The sequence below is a fragment of the Thermobia domestica genome, chromosome 3 (assembly GCF_964235325.1).
Source record: "Thermobia domestica chromosome 3, izTheDome1.hap1.1, whole genome shotgun sequence".
NCBI lineage: Eukaryota > Metazoa > Arthropoda > Insecta > Zygentoma > Lepismatidae > Thermobia > Thermobia domestica.
Genome location: NC_137456.1, coordinates 243,627,659 through 243,645,023, shown reverse-complemented (window position 1 = coordinate 243,645,023; position 17,365 = coordinate 243,627,659). Strand labels below are relative to the sequence as shown.

General features: G+C 35.2%; 1 protein-coding gene across 2 annotated transcripts in view; it reads left to right on the top strand.

Moving 5' to 3' along the window:
- Positions 1-746: 746 nt before the first annotated feature.
- Ctr9 (RNA polymerase-associated protein Ctr9) overlaps positions 747-17,365 on the top strand; it is a 95,205-nt gene continuing 78,586 nt past the window's right edge. Inside the window, exons 1-6 of one of the 2 annotated variants that reach the window (XM_081752261.1) lie at positions 747-895; positions 6,076-6,174; positions 6,465-6,704; positions 8,871-9,139; positions 11,911-12,106; positions 13,701-13,808. In XM_081752261.1, the coding sequence (XP_081608387.1) occupies positions 854-895; positions 6,076-6,174; positions 6,465-6,704; positions 8,871-9,139; positions 11,911-12,106; positions 13,701-13,808 (954 nt within the window). In that variant the 5' untranslated portion in view covers positions 747-853. The remainder of the gene's footprint in view (positions 896-6,075; positions 6,175-6,464; positions 6,705-8,870; positions 9,140-11,910; positions 12,107-13,700; positions 13,809-17,365) is intronic. The other variant, XM_081752260.1, reaches the window with a different exon arrangement.

The window sequence follows — 17,365 nt, the reverse complement described above, 5'->3', positions numbered from 1 at the left end:
TGAATTTAGTAGGGTCATTTCAGATTTTGCCGGATGGGCGGAGGAGAATGTCACCTACAAAGAGTTTCACGTTTTTATTAGTATATTAATATACAATTCAGGGGCGTCATTTCAGACTTCGCTTGAGGGGGCAAGAGCACCACCGATATAAGACTTTCACGTTTTGTACTAGTATAGTAGTAGACAATATATTAAAGTATATGTATTTCTCAAACTCTTGGGGCGCAATTGCCCCCTCTTTCTTCCTAAATAACGCCCCTGATAACATTTTCTGCATGTGTTTTTAAAACTCAGGGAGGAAATTGCTCCCCGTCAACCAAATTCCGCCCGCTTAGAATGATGTCCAAGTAATTAACGCAGTGCTCACTCTCAGTGTTTCTTTCGGAAACAATGTTGCGGGGGGCACCCCTAGTATTCCGGCGGGGCACTCCAGATACTATTCTATTTATTATTATATTATAGATGTATTATTTTAGTCTGCTCCGGGGGCAGTGCCCCCCAAGAAACAGGTCTGGAAGAAACACTGCTCACTCTGGCAAGAGAAATAACACCTGCGACTGCGACAATTTAAAAAATGATTGTATGGCAACCCAGATGCAACCGATGTGTATCACATCTTAGTCCATAGAAGTATGGTGAAATTTGATGTTTTACGACCGACAATTTTGTCGATTTGTGTGCAGAGCGTCATATTCGTTGAAGCTTCCCAATCCCAATTACTACTGGAATAGGAACTGCATGGGAAGCGAATCAAGGAAATGATTCTTGGTTCTTTTATCACAGTTCTTACCAGAATCGTTCAATCATAGCACTTCGTTCCTTAATGGCATTGAATTAAGTTGTTTGTGGCAAGATGGCGGGGTCCATTGAGATTCCGCTGCGCGATACTGATGAGGTAAGTTAATTACATTTCTTTAGTTGATGGTTAATACAACTACAATTTTTTGGCTTCCGTTGATACGTTTTCGATGTTCTTTTAATTTTGAAGTCTGTTCATAAAATAGAATTGAAGTATATATAACTAGTGCGTTGGTTCCTTGTGGCAGATTTGTATTGAAAATTTTTACATTGTCTTTCTCTGGAAGGTTGTGACCACTTTTCTTGTATACGACTACATCTGACACGCTCATAGTATAAATTGGAGGGTATTTCTTTTCGAGAATGAGACCAACGTTCTTCATTATGGACCCTTGTACATAATGTATAACTACCCGGCTTCGCTTACTAGCTTAGTGAAGTACCGGTATTAATTACCTGGTCAAAAGACTTTTGTCGTTATTATTCGTGCAGGTTAAGTTTAACGATACAGCTAGATAAATGGGTGTACTGTCAAGTAAGGAGGTTTACTCGAAACATTAATAAAAGTTAAAGTTCTAGATACCTCTTCATCCTTTTGTTTAAGATTTGGACAAGGCGGCATTTTTTCTCTACTAGGTAAGGTAAAGTAGAGCCGCCATAAATATGGATATATAATGTTCTTTGCAAAATTGTTAACAGATGTTTTACAAGCTTATATCTTACTACCGAGCGATTTTCCGTTCAATACTAGGTAAAAGGTGAAGCTCAAGTGACCACCACAAACGTGTCTATAAATCGTTCTTTGCAAAAATACGTCACTTAATGAATTTAAGAAGTATGTTAGTAACCTCCTATTTTTACTAGGTATGCTTGCATGAGAGAGTTTGTTTCACTACACCGGAAAGTGTAGGTATCGAAGGGAACGATAGTTAAACGTGGGAAGGTGAAAGGAAAAAGAATTAGGACGCCAAAAGCGCTAGGGTGGTTGCGCCTTAATTTAAAAACTTATATCTTTAAATTTACACGATTTCATTGAAGTATTTGTCATGTAGAGTTACTCAAATGGTTTTCTTGCGGATTTTACCTCCCTTATCATTCCACCAGTTCTTTCGTAATGATTTTTTTCTCTTTAGCCTAATTCGCACAGCCATAGGATTTCAGTTTAAAGTTTTGAATTCAGTCTGTAAGATGATACTATCAAGAAACTACATATAAAAGTAGACTTACTGAAATGAATGAATAAATTTGGTATTTCAAAGCAATGTGTTCCACTTCAACAAGCACGTACCAAAATGAAATGAAGTTTATTCGCAAGTGAAGCAGTAAGCGATCTAGTTTATACGTAACTATCGCACTACTTGCGCTTTACATTGTCGCTGACAAATAATGCAATAACTAGACACGTTCTTCTGTGTACAATCGCTAACGCAACAGTTTTTATGGATGCATCCTAGACAGACCTTCGTGCTATGCCTCGCCCCTTATCTTTCATGTGCCAAAGTATATACAAACTAGCTTGTAGTAACAAATTCGTATAGGTTTTTTGCCCTTGAAAAATTTCTTTAATAAATTGATAGCTCGTGAATTGAACCCATCGCTTTTAGCCTTGGCTGGTTACTGGTGAATGTGTCTTTCCCTGTAAGGGAAGCGTTTTAAGTAATTTGTGCGTCTATAGAGAAAACATGATGTCTTTTGAGTTCAAACGTGACGAACACATATTGAATCCCAGAAAATTTTACTCGTTACGTTTCGATCAAATTATTCTAGAGAAAAACAGTAGTGATCTTTTTCTATAACCATACCTAATGCTGTTCGATCTTCATAGTTTTGACTTCCCTCATGCCTAAGCGGGTAGCGTAAGCGCCTTTGGTGTGGGAGACCTCGGTTCGATTTCCGGTGGGAGCTCATGTGGTTCAGATTCACTTCTCGTATACCTCGTTGCTGAAAGGGATACTGAACTCCAAATCAAATCTGTACAGCTTTTCCTAGTCCCAAGGGAGGTACAAGATTTTAGTTTAAATTCGTGTTCCTTGAAAATTTTTTGAAACGTGATGTTATTACAGATCGCTGTTAAATCGTTAAGTAAATCATTGTCAATGCACTCTGTGCATGGTGACTAACAGGTGATTGTTCATCCATGTCTTTTCCTGTAATGAAATTAAAGCAAGGTGCGCTGCTATCGCGTAAAGGCATTGTCTTATCTGCTGCAGAAAGCAGGAACGGTCACCGTTCACATAGTGACTTTGTCTGTATTTACGTGTTTACTCGGGTGTATTCCTATTCAGTGACAACTACAACCAGCCACTGAGTTCCATGCTCAATACAAAACAAGATGGATGAATAGTGAACCTATTTTGTCTTGACCTTTGCGAATCTAAGGAAGGAATGTAGTAAAGTACATTTCGCATATTTACGTACATTTCTAACGTCGTGTGGGGGGCGCGGTGGCTCAGTGGTAGAGCGTTCACCTCTGGTGCTTGGGGTCCCGGGTTCGGGTCCCGCCAAGTGAACTTTGTGGTGTACAAACACCGTGTGCGTGGGTTTTCTCGGGGTTCTCCCGTTTCCTCCCACTTTGTTCATTCCACCATTTCACTCATCTCTCATCATCACCGTCTCCTTTAGCCTAACCGGCATAACCGTGGGACGTAAAACTCAAAGGTTTCATTTCATTTTTTTCTAACGTCGTGATTTGAAAAAAAAATAATAAACAAGTGCTTGTAATTTGTGTTGGAAAAAGTTAATGCTTTTAGAATTTGTCAGTGGTTTTACATCTCACAAATACTATCTTATTAGTTAAGATTTTCGTGTCTTTTACTCAAATTATGGCTTATAAAAATATAAATGTATTTACGTACACTCTTGTCCAAAATTATTGTCGCATGTCTATAAATATATTGTTTCAGGAATATAATTTGATAACGAATTCGCCCGGTATTTCTGATAATGTTAGTACGTGTATAATCGGCAAGGACATGTATGTGGCATATTTCATTTGAAAAGAGCAGTAAATAAGAACAACAAAACGAAAACATTTTGTTTTGCTCAATGTAATTTTCGTATTTACAATTCTTTTGCTATGAAATTTACTACAAATATACATTTCCCGATTATACACTTAATATTAGCATTAAAAATATTCTACAAAATCATTATCAAATTATATTCTTAGAAGAAGACAGTTATAGATATGCGACAATCATTTTGGACATGACTGTACCTTCCGTGTTTAGCTTATTCTTGATTCGTGATATTTCACTGACTTGTATGTGCGAATATCGTCAGAGTAAAAGTCTTTTTGAAGATTAAGCGAATATGAATTTACGTGATTGTTTAATTGTTTCTTCTGAAATATTCTTATATGGAGATATGTTCAAGAGTTTGCATAGTTTGTAACGAAGTTATCTTCATAGGAATACACGAGAGGAAGGAAGAAAGAAAAAAAAAAAAAAACTAGGACGTAAGTTTGTACTCGATTAAACTTCAAAGAGGCTTTTCGTTCGTCGATACTCGCAGAAATAAGAAATTAAGAATATTAACTGAGTAGTATTGGACGACTTTCAGTAGTACAAAGTAATATGCCCTTTGTTTCACATTGGTTATTGTTTAGTGTAGCTTTAAAGAATTAGGGTCAGTGAGGGTAATTTTGAGACAGATTTCACAACTTTTCCATGTTACTCAGCTTATATTAGTTTTAAAAGCAGTTGATTAGACAGCAGTATATGGTGTGAATAGAGTAACAATTTGTTGCCAAGAAATTTCCTGTCATCTCATAAGACGATGGATAAATGTCAAATTTATGCTGTCTCATAATTTCCCTCCAAAATGGTAATTATGAGATACCGGGTGGGCTATTATAAGACACCTGTTGTCCCCAGCTTTCTGTATGTGATATTGACATATGAAGGAGTCCAACTATGAGACAAAGAAATCTTCATTATTTTGTTTCTATTACATAAAGATAAATAAATATTTGGCTGAGTTACAGAAAAAAATAACTAAGAAAGAAGGTGGACATAAGATAGTTTTAGGTTGCAAAACAGACTTGTGAAACAAATTTAGACCAAGTTCTAGGCTGTTCACTAAAATACAAATTAGGCTACTTCTATTTCTTTATGTTTTAGTACCGGGTGTTCAGAAAGTAACTATGCAGTGCCATGTTGTATAACGTCTTCAAGAACATGCAGAAACATGTGCAACTGTGTCTTCAAGTTCAAAGGGATCATTTCCAGCATCTCTCATAACTTCCTGACATTAAAGTTTAGCTTCGAGTTAATTTCAGTTGTTTATGGAAAATAAAATACGGCAAGTTACGAACTGCATAGTTACTTTCTGAACACCGTATATATATTGATATGCAGCATAGGCTAGGCTGTTTTCAACAAAATAATGTCCGCAGTTTGGAGGTTAGTAAGAAACAAGATTATAGGACTACTTAAACTCCAGAATACAGCTTTTTTAAAACTTAACATACTAGAATAGGGACAAATTCCAGCGTGCGTCCCATAATTACCCTCCATATAAGCAAAATGAGATACAGCAACAAAAATTTGTAACTCTTAAAACAAAAGCCCAAGGGACAAATTCAACGTAATCTATAACTGCTGTCCTACCAGGCTTCCAACAACACCCATGGTTTCACTATAGTGATATTACTGCACGAGTAAATAAAAGTTAATGATAGGCTTTCATATTTCAAAACAAAAATTTTTTTTGAATGAGTTTGTTAAAAAAAAAAAAAAAAAAGTTGGTACATCCAAACTTTTGTAAACTGAAACTTAAAAATGTAGACAGAGCATTGTGAAAGTTGTTACTAAATGCCTGTGCTCTTAATTTGTATATCCTACAAGGTTGAAGATCAGTGAGGGGTGTCTCATAATTACCCTCCACACGCAGTGTCTCATAATTACCCTCACTGACCCTACATTAATAATAATACATTAAGAGGTCGTGAAATTTAACTGTGAACCAAGAAAGTGTCTCAACATTGCTTTTCTGAGTACTAATAAACAGTCAATATGTGTTGACCAGAAAGTGATTGTGGGAAAACTATTGTAGCCTACATAATTTTAGTTCACTGAGGAGAGAACTATTAGGTATAAGAGAATATGTTGGTCTTCTAATGAGATTCTTATGTTTTGTAATTAATATTCGTGTGATGGAAATTAAAATTTCTGTGTAACTGTATTGTTCTGATTTTAATGAAATTTGGTATATAATATGCTTGAAATAATGATTACCTTAAGTTAAATTAAATTTTATGTATTTGTTTATTTTTAGGTTATAGAGTTAGATTTTGATCAACTTCCAGAGGGAGATGAAGTACTCGGAATACTTCGTCAGGAGAATGCCCAACTCCATATATGGGTCACTTTGGCAGTACGTATTTGATTGTATTTTTTGTTATAGAGAATAATTTAGAGAGCCTTTGCATTTGGGTAAATCGTTTCATTTTTTTTTTTTTTTTTTTTCATTCATTGAATTTCATTCTATTGGCAAACGTATGATTTACGTTATATTTAATACTTTTATGTACTTTCACGACGGTTCTGGAAAATTGTTTTTAGTAAATACAATTTTCTTTTCGTTGTTGAGTCTGTTTTAGGTATATTTACACGTTTCGAACTCCTAGTTTTTATTGTAATTTATTTTGCTTCTTTTTTCGTTAGGTCGAGTATTACAAACAAGGAAAAGTTGAAGATTTTGTCAAAATATTGGAAGCCTCCAGATCAGATGCTAATCTTAATTACACGGACTTCGAAAAGGACCAAATGAGGGCTTTAGACGTGCTTGCTGCCTACTATGTGCAGCAGGCAAACAGAGAGAAAAACAAAGATCGGAAACGAGAACTTTTCACTAAAGCCACTCTTTTGTATACGACTGCCGACAAAATCATCATGTACGATCAGGTAAGTGTACAGAACTAAGTTATTTCGGTAATTGTAAGAGTTCAAATTGAATGTTTGCCTAAAACGAGTAGCAAGCCTGAACTTTTCTTTTAATATCATAAAACAGCTAGAAGATACCTATTTCTCCGTAGCATTGGTGAGAGCTAAAATTTCTCTATTCCATTTCTTGGGCGGTTGCTCTTTCAAATGACACTACGAATTCTGTGTGTAGCTATATATTTAACATTGGAGATATAAATACATTTCATTTTAATCCGAACAGAAAAAAAAAAAAGACTCATCCTAAGTTTTTATTGCTCTCTGGCAGCTTTGTCTGGGTCATCAACTGCTCTAAGTTATTAACAGGCATGTGAAGTCCCTGTTCTTAGACATATTCTTCCTTTTTGAGAAAATACGTTATGAATGACAGAAATGGTTCACATTTTGAAGTTTGTATAGTATGTACACGTACGAGGTGTAGCAATTTAATAACGAGACTGGTGTCAAATTGTGATGTATTGCAAAGAAAGTTACAATTGACTGTTATCCCCTTCAGTATACTCCCCTCCCCTATCTATACACCGCTGCATATGTGCCTTCCATTGTTCAAAGCAGTGCTGTAGGTCATCAGATGTCACATTGTTCAACAACTCGCCGTTTTTCGTTTCACCTCTTCCACAATCTGAAAATGTGTTCCCTTCAATGCACTTTTAAGTTTTGGGAATATATATAAAAGTCACAGAGAGCCAGGGTTGGGGAATACGGAGGATGGTCGAGCACAGGAATGCGCTTGGTTGCTAAAAACTGCTTCACAGAAAGGGCATTATGAGCAAGCGCATTGTCTTGGTGGAGGGTCCATGCATCGTTCTTCCACAAATCCGGTCTCTTCTTTCTTATTCTTTCCCTCAGCTTGATTAGGACTTTTTAGTAGTAGGTTTGATTCACCGTTTGACTGAGGTACCCTGCTTTAGGTAAAATTTGCTACTTCTGTGAGAAGGGAAGCCATTTCTCAGCAGCTCATATATAGGAACAGTAGGAAGTGAATGAGGAATGGGAGGATCGGCTAGAAGATTACTTCACTGAAACTGGTTTTGCAGCAACAGAATGTTTTGTAATGACTTGAGTTAATCATGTCAGTATCTTTCAGTATCAGTCAATATTTTGATTTTTTCGAGAAACAAATTATAATGCTATGTACCATTTAAAAGTTCTTTTCATAAGCTTTAAGATGCCACTTTAACCAACTTGCAATGTCCTTTAGATCAGCTGCAAATTCCGATCGAACAGATGTCATTCATGGAATTTTAGATGAATGTTGAGCATTTGAGGGGTCTGTAATTTCGAAACCGGTTCACAAATCAACTTAAGTTTTCCGCTTGCTAACACACGTTGAGGATAGCGATCAGGATATAAAATATCACTGCAATCTATAAACAATCTATCCGAAACCGTGTTGATTAGCATGGAATGTCTCCAGAGAAAATCTGAAAACTAGAAAGTATAAGTAAGATATTTTCAGGAATCAGGATCTCAAGTAAGTAAAATGAGTTTTAAAATTCCTGAGCGAGTTAGCATATTGTCTGAGGACTTATTTAAAACTTAACAATGTTAAAGTTTTACACAGAATTTTTCTTCTTAATTGAATATTCACATCATTCACTGCTGTGGCATTTGAGCTTCTGTTTTATCGCTATTACGAATAGATTGCGTCCCCTTCGTACGACTTTACATCCACCTTTGTCTCTTTCAGTTTGAACTCAAAATCACTATTCACAAAATTTCGGCAGGTTTTACGATCTCAAAAATAACACCCTACGCAGTGATCGCACTGGGTTCGTTGTCCACTATCTTGGATAGGAATTAACATGGTTGCTATAACATCAATGCTATTGCATGGTTATTGTGAATGCCTGTCATTGTAAATGCCGCTTAAAGGTACAAATGGTAGGGACTTACTTATGGAAATTTCGGTTTTGACATGCACATGGCTTGAGAGATATTTTTTTTAAATAATTGATCAACAAATGCAGAGCAACTAATAAAATCTTGCCCAAGTTAACAGAATTTTAATTAAGAGTAGCATGACTAGAAATTTGATAATTATTGTAGATTTTTTCTTCGAAGAGGCTCATTTTAAAAGTAGACTTTTTCAGTGTTTTAAACTAATTGTTGTTCTATTAATTTCAGAACCATTTACTGGGAAGAGCTTATTTTTGCTTACTGGAAGGTGATAAGATGGACCAAGCTGATGCCCAGTTTGATTTCGTATTGAACCAGTCACCGAATAATATTCCATCGTTGCTTGGGAAAGCTTGTATTGTATTCAACAGGAAGGACTACAGGGGAGCGCTGGCGTTTTATAAGAAAGCATTAAGAACAAATCCTAATTGCCCGGCTGCTGTGCGTCTTGGCATGGGTCATTGTTTCATGAAACTTGGCAATCAAGAAAAGGCTCGGTAAGTATTAAATGCTTTTTTGATGTATGAGGGGTATAAATAAGATAAAAGTTAACTGATTTTATTGCGTAAAAATCCGAAGATTCATCACTGCAGAAACACTCCCCTTTGGATTCTATATGACCTAAGTAAATCTCATATTTTGTATTCCAACTTTTTCCTTTTCTTCTTCTTTTTTTTTTTTTTCTCTCTTCAATGACCTGTTTTGCCATGGGTTTCTCGCTTCACGTACTGTACTCGTATTTCTCACGCGAGCGACGGTTGTAACTACTGTGAAGCAGGTAAACAAACTGAAAATGTTTTCTGTTTCAATCCTGGAACCTAATAAAGATTTAATTAATTATGCTTCGGAAACTGAAATACATTTCGACATATCGGTTCTGTTCACAAAACCAGAAACCATAATTCACTGTATTTCCAGAAGAGAACCGACCTATATTTTGAGTTTTTCATTTGCACACATCGATAGTTCAAGATCGTTACAAATTGCAGACGATGTTGAGCAACTTAAAAACTCGAGGGAACTACCTACAGACAACGGTTTTTGCTGCAAAATATATTTCTCTTATCTCTTGCCTGTAATTTCCTTTCCACTTTAATATCGATTTCGTTTCAGTAGTTAGAACCGATTTTGTCAGAAAATCAGTTTCCATTTCGAGACCAGAACCAGTACTAAGTCTGAAATATTTTCTTTTATCAGAAAATTGTTTACGTTCCGCGCTGGGACTCGTTTTTTCAGGGAAAGCTATTCCGGTTTTTTGGAACTGATACCCGGTGGAACCCATTTACCCCTATCGGTTCCATTGCAAGCAACAATCCGCTTTCCCGGCGGGAGCTCATGTGGTTCGGATTCCACATTAATCAGTAGGTCCACGTCTCATAAAGCCTCGTTGCTAAAAAAGAACGTTAAACTCAAAATCAACTCAGCTCAACAATCCTGCTGTAAAGTTCCGCTTATCGTTTTCTCTATTCATCCATTTCTTTTCCATTTATTTTGATTTTATTCACATTTAATATGCTTTTCTCTTATTTTTTGTGATATCTTCATTTCAATTTATAAGAAAGTCTCTGAGAAGTTATTTTATCGAGAGTATTATACACAGTATAGTCGGTAGAAGAGAAGCATTATCGGTTTGCATATAATAAATGCATAGAAATTAGCAACTTTTTTTTTTTTTTTAAGTCATAGAGGAAACTATTTCTCAGACTAGAAAATGTGACATATCTAAGTAAAAAAAGACTGATCATTATCCAGAATGTTTTACAGATTTTAGGGAATGCTGTGTCATAATTTTCTATGTACAATTCTTGAACGTAAATGGGATTAAGTATATGTAATATATAAAGTATATGTATGAAAAGTTAATGTCCTCACTTTATGTGTACCACCTAGCTATGTAAAATAATACTAAAGAAATAAAGACACGTACCGTAGCGTTTTTTTTTCTTCTTTCTTTCTTTCTTCAAGCGTCAATAATTTCGTGTCCCAGTAACATATTTTTCTAGACGAACAAGCGTTGAATTACTTGTTAAGCTACTTACAATTTGTATGTTAATCTTGTTATCTTAACCCATTTGGTACATTTAGTTTTTTTTTTTTTTTTTTTTTTTTTTTTTTTTTTTTCTGGTAGCAATTGTGCCGACATTCACCAATCTATGTCTAGACGAATATACTAAGGTAAATTGATGTACAGCTTAACGTGTATTACGTAATAATTACCTACGTAGCGCTTAAATCTCCGATGACATTAGAAAGTAACCTGACGGAATACAAAAAATATTATATGGACAATCAAAATTTCCCTGTAATTCATTGTGTGAGATGTCAATGCCTACAAACCTACATTAGAATGACTAAAGGAGGGGAATTACGGTGGCTCAGTGGTAGAGCGCTCTCTAGTGCGTGGGTCTCTGTTTCGATCTCCGGCCAAGTAAGTTTGTGGTGGAAACATTGTGTTCGTGGTTTTCCTTCCAATTTGCATTAATCATCGTTTCCCTAAGCCTAAAGGAGATAATTGTTAAACTCAAAAGGTTTAATTTCATTTCACTAAAAGAAATGTGTAGCAATTAAGACTGAGATTTTGCGTTATCTGGCTTATCCAAATGCTTATCCACTTAAAAGCACATCATAAAAAAGGTACAATTACTCCACAACATTTTTGCTAATTAAAAGATCTACTTAACGAATCTTTCTTTATTAGGGCTAAACAAACTATATTAAATCATGATTAAGCCTTACTTAACAAAAACTGGAATTATGTTGTTAAGGTTAATAACACTTAGAATAATCTCTAGCATTAAGGTGACTTTGAAAAATTAAGAAAAAGAAGAAAAAATCTCATATTGGGAAAATGCTTGAACAATTTTTTATACTTTTTAAGAATCCAACAAAATAGTTAGTAACATATGGTGGCGACGCGAGGTGTTGAAAAAATGTAGGTAGTTATATAATACGCCTTAGTAGTTGTACATTATTTTAACATCAACTTACCTTAGCATATTCTAGTGATTGGTGTTTGTCTGCAACAATTGTTGCGTTTTAGGAAAAGTTAAATAAACCAGTAGATGAAAAAGTTACAGTGTTAGCATGCAAATTGTAAGCAACTCAACAAATAATTCAAGGTTTGTTGGTTTAGGACAAGATGTCAGTGGGACACAGAAATTATTGAGACTTAAATAAAACCCAAGTACGCAAAGGTACGTACATACATTTATTTCCTCGTTTATGTGTATAAAAGTTTGTGCTATATCTTGTTTAATTTTTGTTACAGACTTGCATTTGAGAGAGCCTTACAGTTGGATCCTCACTGTGTAGGAGCGTTAGTAGGTCTTGCCATATTGAAATTAAATCAGCAACAACCAGAGTCTATTCGTACAGGGGTTCAGATGTTGTCTATGGCCTACACTATTGACTCAACAAATCCTATGGTTTTAAATCATCTGGCAAACCACTTTTTCTTTAAAAAGGCAAGTACTAAAATATATATATAAGTGAGAAAAGAAATTAATTATCATACCTGCGCTATTTAATAGAGCAGTGATTTCTGCTGCTATTTTTCCTGGGGTCTTTGTCTAGTCCGCTTCTTTTTTGTTAAGAAACGATGATTGTTTACCTACATTTCTGGTTTTGTACATCTTCATGTTTTGAAAATGTCTTCTGTTTCTGCAATATCCATGTACGCTAAATTCAAACAACATCCAGTTGCATTGATTTTACTTGATCCTCTAAAGTCTTATTTCCTTAAATTAATTTAGATAAACTGTTATTGAAATCCTTAAGCTGGGCTAAAGTCTCAGCGTTTGTTTCTGCATATTCGATAGCCTCCATATCCTCACGACATTCTTCTAGGTCCGCCAATTGGTACACTAATTTGTCCAGTTGTTCCTCCAAAGTCTTTTTCCAGTTTCTGAGTTTCTGCTTCTCCATGGGATGACATTTTCTTAATTTACTCCTAATAAAATCGTAATGTTCTGCAGTGTTCGTTATCGGAGTACTCTGCAGTTTATACGGAAATCAGTAACCATACTTCGTAGAGGATAATTTGCAGACTGCCCAAAATCAGCATTTTGAATCCGTTATTCAGGATTTTATAGGTTGATAGTTTGTTTTATTAGGTATATAATGTCACTGATCTGTAAAAGACATAATATGAATGATGATAGTGCTACTACGCTATTTCTATAGTATATTTTACACTTATCTTTTACTTATCCTTTATGCAAGCTGCTTTCTTCATTTTTTTTTTTTTTCGCTATAATACAAATTATTGACATAAACAAAAATCAAAAAGTGCACGTGATCATCCCGGTAAATACTGTAGTTTATGATGTTTCTTTCGTAATGTAGTGAACTTCATTACTGCAGTATCTCTTTAACACGTTCGCTGCGTTACGAGTCGCCGGTGGTTCCTGCGATACTTCATTTTTGTGCGGTGCTGTTCTATGCATTGTATTACCTCTGTGCGTTTGTGGTATTTTGGTTTGTACAGATTTTTAAGAGGTATTTTGGTTTGTACTAGTATCGGCGGACAAACCTCAACGAGACACACGGTGACTCGTATAGCACTAAGATTCAAACTCAGTTTTACACTGTCGCAGCGAACGTGTTAAGATAAACAAATAGTTAAAAATAATATATCAGCTGTTATCACTGCAACTCACAAATCACAAAACTTCTAATTTTCAGTTTTGGTTATTAGAAATCTTAATACATTTGTTTTCTTTGTGATACTGAATTAATATAGCTGTCGAGGGCATTCTTTTATTTATTTTTATATTAGTAATATTCTTGTATTAAGTCGTTAATTGTAATTAATGTTGTTGAAAGTCGTATTAAATGACATTATTGTCTAATATGTTGTGGAATACAAAACCGGAATGCTAATCAGATAATCATTAATTGTAATTAATTCTTTTTAAAAACCTATTAGATGACACCTTATCTATATGGTGTAAAATATAGGAACGAAATGCTAAAGCATTTTTGATAACTAAATAATTACTGTTATTATTTTAATTTTGAATAAAATTGGTTAAGTTGTGTTTTTACTTTCCTTTCTAGGATTACCATAAAGTTCAACATTTAGCTCTTCATGCTTTTCATAATACTGAAAACGAAGCCATGAGAGCAGAAAGCTGTTATATGCTGGCCAGAGCTTTCCATGTTCAGGTAAGAATCTGTTACATTCCGTATCTTTTGACTCTAGAAATTACTATTGTTTAAATCAAATTTTTTGCACGGAATGAAATAATTAATGTTCAGTAGATATCTATACTAAAAATGGTTCAATCTTCGTCGTTCTTATTTGTGCATTTTTTTTAATACATTATATCAATGGTTGCCATACTTACGAAGCTTCTGAGCTACTGTACCGTTTTTAAATCCTACGATGAGCAACCAACCACAAGAACTACGAACTTTTTAAAAAAAAAAAAAAAAAATCTTTCATATGTTTATTATATGAAATTAGCCAACCGAAGCGTTAACGCGATCGACGGTTTGGCGATCACTGCATTATATAAAGCTATATACATTATATAGCTTTATATTATAAAGTTATATATACACTGGAAGCCTACATGTAATATCGGAGACCATTTGCTGGATTAATGTTTTCTTAATGTCTTGTAATGAAGTTGATATTACTAAATGAACTTGAAGAAATGTTTATTGCTTTTAAGAAACTAACGTAAGACCAGATAACTTTGAGAATAAATGTAAGTAATGTATTTTGTTTAAAGCTAGTAGTTTATTTTGTAATATACTTGGTGTCATTTTTGAGTGCTGCATCCATATTTTGTAACTATAACTGTGATTCAAATAATCTGTAAACGTACACTCCTGTTTATTATGTCCGATATTTAATGTACTGTACTGGTGTACTGCTTTGTTATTCCCTGACTTAGATCCTTCCTCAGTAGATCCTGGTAATTCCCGTATAAGCCATCTTACTTCTCAGAATTTTCTGGTGTGGTACGTTGACAAAATTATCATCACGCGTCAATTCACATGCTAAAATAATTGTCTCTATAATTAGCAGGAGTATTGCTAATAATCCAGTCCTGAAGTAAGTCCTAAATATTTGGCACTAGTTTATGTAAAGGATAGTGACGAGTATAATATTTTCTATATGCTGTAGTAGGATTTCTCAACTTGGAGGTCGCGAAGATAAGCGGAAGAGATAAATATAATTAGAATCTAAGTGGAAAGTATTTTTAAATATTATTTTGAATTTTGTTCTGATAGACATATTTTTATTTTTATACATGTTGTTAAAAACAACAAAAAATAGGTCTACTAAACATCTTCAGCAGGTCCAGAGTTGTTTAAAAATCACTTTAAATGAGAGAGATACTATATGAAACTGTTGAGAACTGCATATTGAAATACCAGAAAAATACAAATGCAACAGAACCTACATATTGAAATACAATTACAATTCAAAACTAATGAAATACCTGAGCATGGTGTGATTTCACTAGTATGGTAATGTCCGGTTCATTCTTCGTGACGCAGATTATCTAGTCATTTTCAACTGGTAAGCGATTTATCGTCTTTGTTTTAATGCTTACCATAGAAGAAAAAACACTTTCGAACAGGTACGATGTAGCAAATGGAATTATTACTTGTAAAGCACCAAATACCAGACCAGGATATTCTTCCCTCCTCTTCAGCCAGAACTTGTCCAAGTCTTCGTTACAGAAAACCAGTTGTAAGGACTTGTCGGTCTTAATCCGTTCGCTTTTAGGGAAGTTAACTATATCCACTATATACAAAAAATGGATTCTACTGTTACGGAAATAGATGGATATCTTGAGATTTCCGCAATAGGCATATTAAAAATCCCATACAAGCTTACGAATTATAAAGGGTCGCTGGCAAGGGAATGTGATAAGTTGGGAGTCATGATATGAATTACGTTGAGAACCAGTGTGCTGTAATAACCAAACCTGTATAATTAATCAATGAACTTTACCCTAAGCTCGGAAGAGTAACACTATTGTACAGGAGGTTCAAACTTTTGTAAAATTTAACGAGGTTAACATTTTTATCAACACGTACATTTGCATCATACATTGATAAACAGATTCTAAACTGATTTATTGTAACGGAATGGACGAGCCATTATCATAATTCCTCGTAAGACTATTGTAATTATTTTTAACGGTCAGAATAAAGTTTTATTTTAGTGAGAATAATATCCCACATTTTATTATATCAAAAACAGTCGAGCTAAAAAGGACAGCAGCAAGAGTGAGAATATTTTAATTAACTGTACTGTGTTAGAACAAACTTTAATAGAGCTTCTTCGTGGTTATATGATTAACGCACTCGCCTTTCGCGCGGGAGACCCGGGTTCGATTTTCGGTGAGACCTCATGTAGTTCGGATCCGACGTTAGGCTGTAGTTTTATATGTCATATAGCCTCGCTGCTGAAAGGGACGTTAAATTCAAAATCATCAACAGACTTTAATATGTTACTGTCTTCGTTGTATGATGCTTTTGTGTGCGAAGTTTAACTTTCGTCATTCGACTACTATCTTGAATGCTTTTCTTTTGGTACTGAACAGTTTAAATTTATCCTTACGGATACCACTCTCTTATCATACTTCAAAATTATTTCATGTACGAGTAATATTGCTTTGTTTCTGTGTCACGATCGTGTCGATGCGTTTATCGGCTAAGGTTTAATCTATGCCATAACAAGTTTATTAAACGCAGGTATTATAGGATATGGGAACAGGGCACAAAGTACTTACAAATAAGACCAGACTGTTACGGAGTTCAGAGAGATAGCATATATACAGGGTGTTAATGAACTAGACCGAGAAACTGAAACAGGTCATTCCTCACATCAAAATAAGGAAAAAAGTTCATATGAACCCGTGGTCAAAAGTGCATAGTTTCAGAGCTAGAACTGTCCAAAGCCCCGTGGGAAAGTGAACTTTGGGGGCGAATATACCCAAAGCTATTAGCTATTAAGCTGCGGCGGCATGTTATTGTCTTAGACTTGTAATCTGCTCTATCCAGAAATGCACGATTCTGAATTGTTCAGTGGCGGCGCAAGGGAGTCCTCCACAGGAAGTGGGGGTCCCGGATATTCCCTTAGGACAGATGTGTCCGATTCATGACAGATAAAACAACATACCACCAAGTAACAAAAAGTCGTTGAAAGACCATCAATATTTTGAACAAAATCAAGATGGCGAAGGATTTTTGGTGTGTTGCAGTTATTACAGGCCAATATTCGCAGATTATAACAGGCCAGTATTCACTGTCGCTGTGACAATCTCTTATGCTCATACGTCAAAGAAGGAAGGGGGAGGTGAAGGGACGGGGATTACTTTTAATGTAGATTGGAATATTGTTCCCTGACATGTCCGTGAGATTCTGATCCGTTCAATGACACTCACCATTGTTACTGCCTGGCAATACCATGTGTTATATTTTCTATTACTAACTACAACGTGACGGACATGTCCAAGATACTTTCCATGTTTGTTATCACAATGAGCAGGCGTTTTTTCAGAAGTGTTCAGGGTTTCCTCGCCATTCTCCCATTGTATCGCAACATTTTCATTCCCTCAACTCTTCTCATATTTCCTTAATTATCCGCCGACTTTAAGAGGCAACACTGTGGAATGTTAATTTGTTTCAAACAAAACTGAGGGAGACCCGGGTTCGATTCCCGGCGGGAACTCATGTGGTTCGGATTCCACGTTAAT